The 2,500-nt window shown below is 35.9% G+C and overlaps 1 protein-coding gene across 4 annotated transcripts in view; it reads right to left on the minus strand.

Annotated features, from left to right (window-relative positions):
• Window positions 1–2,500, minus strand: part of LOC143040258 (neural cell adhesion molecule 1-A-like) — a 307,262-nt gene that overhangs the window by 75,149 nt on the left and 229,613 nt on the right. For all 4 annotated transcript variants that reach the window (XM_076211024.1, XM_076211022.1, XM_076211026.1 and 1 more), the window contains exons 5-7: window positions 1,360–1,490; window positions 749–908; window positions 1–95 (exon numbers count right to left, since the gene is read on the minus strand). The exon at window positions 1–95 is cut by the window's left edge and continues 14 nt beyond it. In XM_076211024.1, coding sequence (XP_076067139.1) covers window positions 1–95; window positions 749–908; window positions 1,360–1,490 — 386 coding nt within the window. The remainder of the gene's footprint in view (window positions 96–748; window positions 909–1,359; window positions 1,491–2,500) is intronic.

Raw genomic sequence — 2,500 nt, forward strand, 5'->3', positions numbered from 1 at the left:
CTGAGGATGTGCTTCTACCCCACATGTGACGTTAACAGGTTCTTGCTTCCCTACACCGTAGACCCACTGTTGGCCAGATTTACACACAGGGGCATCTGTGGTAGTAGAGATCGCATAATTAGTACTGTTAACACTGATGAAGGATAAACTAATTCATATCAGCAATTCTGGTTTAATGTTTTCTCATTATGGATCGACTATTGCCCTGACATGAACTAATCTTTGGACAGATTTACACAAAGGCAAATCTGTGGTAAAAGTGATCGAATATGATTAGTACTGTTAACACCCATGAAGGATAAACTAATTCATATCAGCAGTTCAGGTTTATATTTTCTCATTATGGATCGACTATTGCCCTGACGAACTAATCTTATCAGTAAGCCTAAAAGATCAATAAACCTAATCCCCCCCCCCAAAAAAAAACCTCATGCATCTGATAAAAATTAACGTGAGTGAATTCAAATTACATCAGTAAATATACGGGCTATGATGGGGAAAGAATATCTAATTTGTATATCTAATATAAATATCATGTTAAGATATTCATGAATCCAATATAGTGAGATGAACTAGGCAGTTTTTGAAGACTAGCTCTATATTCTTAAACTCAAAATATATCTGTTCTATGACAAAGCACTTTACAACAATTCAAAATTGCAATAAATTTAACCAAGAAGTATACATAATCATAGTATAATCTACTAATGAAACAACTCATCACGGATAAGACTGGCTTAACACTTACACTTTACATTGAGCCCTGCGGCGTTTGATGTGGCTGGTCCTTGGATATTGGTGGCGGAACAAGTGTACTGCCCTGAGGAATTGCGGCTTACGCGTTGAAGCACAAGGCTCTGGTTGCTTTGGATAATGCCAGCGGAAACGTTCTGAATAAGCTCGACGCCCTGTTGGGGTTTGGGAAACAAAATAGTTACCTAATGACTACCATGTGTCCACTTTACTGTTATTCTATTTTCCATAATTTCAAATCGCCTCCATTTTATCAATATTCAAAATAATTACCTAATGACTACCAAGTGTTCACTTTACTGTTGTCCTATTTCCCATAATTTCAACTCGCCTCCATTTTATCAATATTCAAAATAATTACCTAATGACTACCAAGTGTCCACTTTACTGTTATTCTATTCTCCATAATTTCAACTCGCCTCCATTTTATCAATATTCAAAAAATTTTAAACGAAAGAAAAGACATGGTAGGGGATGTCTTCTGAAGACAATTATGTTAATATCAGTAAAATATTTTCACTCACAGATTTTTATCAAGTGAATTACAAAGATTTTATATATTTCTTATAAAATTAAACAGGCACTACTAATACATTGTATACGTACATTGTGGTACCATTGGACCTTGTATGCTTTAGGGTTTGCTTCTATACCACACTCAAAGTAAACATCATCTCCTTCTTCTATATCACTCATGTCTAAATTCTGACCGGCTGTAAGGGTTAGCCTTGGAAGATCTGGTGGGAGAAAGAAATGACAAAAATCAGTTCACTCTTATAAATTGATGCAAAACAAATCACTAAGCACACGTAAGAAAAATACTTACAGAAACCACTTGGAAAATAAAATAAATAGATACCGAGAACGTTCGGTATTCATTTATTTTATTTTCCAAGTGGTTTCTACAAAAATTATAAATTGATATGTTAAACTGAATTCTAGTGATAACTACATTATTAATTGTAATGGTAATAATGACAAAGATGATGATGATAACGATAATGGTGTTAAAGACAACAAGGACAATAGCAATAGAAATGATTAAGTTAATAATGATTGCAATGAAAGTGATAATAATTGTAATAATGATGACAATGATAATAACGATAATGTTGACAATAATAATGGCAATAATGGTAATAGTAATAAAAATAGCAATAATGATACAAATGCCAATATATACCAAAGGCTTTTTCCCCTTACAAGTGAAGTAGCCAAAGTCAAAAGTCATATATCTATTCCCACCCATTTCATCTTAACCCACTCCACTCCCATTCAACACCTCTCCCTCCCTCCCTCCCTCCCTCCCTCCCTCCCTCCCTCCTTCACTCTTTTCTTGGCTCCTCCTAGATGACGGGTCATCCCTGCATTTCGCCCATTGTCCTGGGTCAGAAGCAATGCAGCAAGAAACAACACATCCAGAGCAAGGCTGCTTAATTTAATCGGAGACCCCCATTCTCCGTCCCCTCACGCAGAAAAAGAGGATACGGGGAAAAATTCCTTCGGCTTGCGTCAAAATATCACTTACAAATAACCACAACCTAACCCTATCTAAGGATCGCAAAAAAAAAAAAAAAAAAATCACTTACAAATAACCACTACCTAACCCTATCTAAGGATCGAAAAAAAAAAAAAAATCCCCCACCCACTCTCTTCCATGCGTCACAGCATCATCTATATACAACCATTCTCCACTCACCCCTATCTTCTGTCTTCTTCCTTCCTTCCTCAACAGAAATGGAAGGAT

This window comes from Oratosquilla oratoria, chromosome 28 (assembly GCF_046742065.1).
Source record: "Oratosquilla oratoria isolate Oo_2021 chromosome 28, ASM4674206v1, whole genome shotgun sequence".
Taxonomy (NCBI): Eukaryota; Metazoa; Arthropoda; class Malacostraca; order Stomatopoda; family Squillidae; genus Oratosquilla; species Oratosquilla oratoria.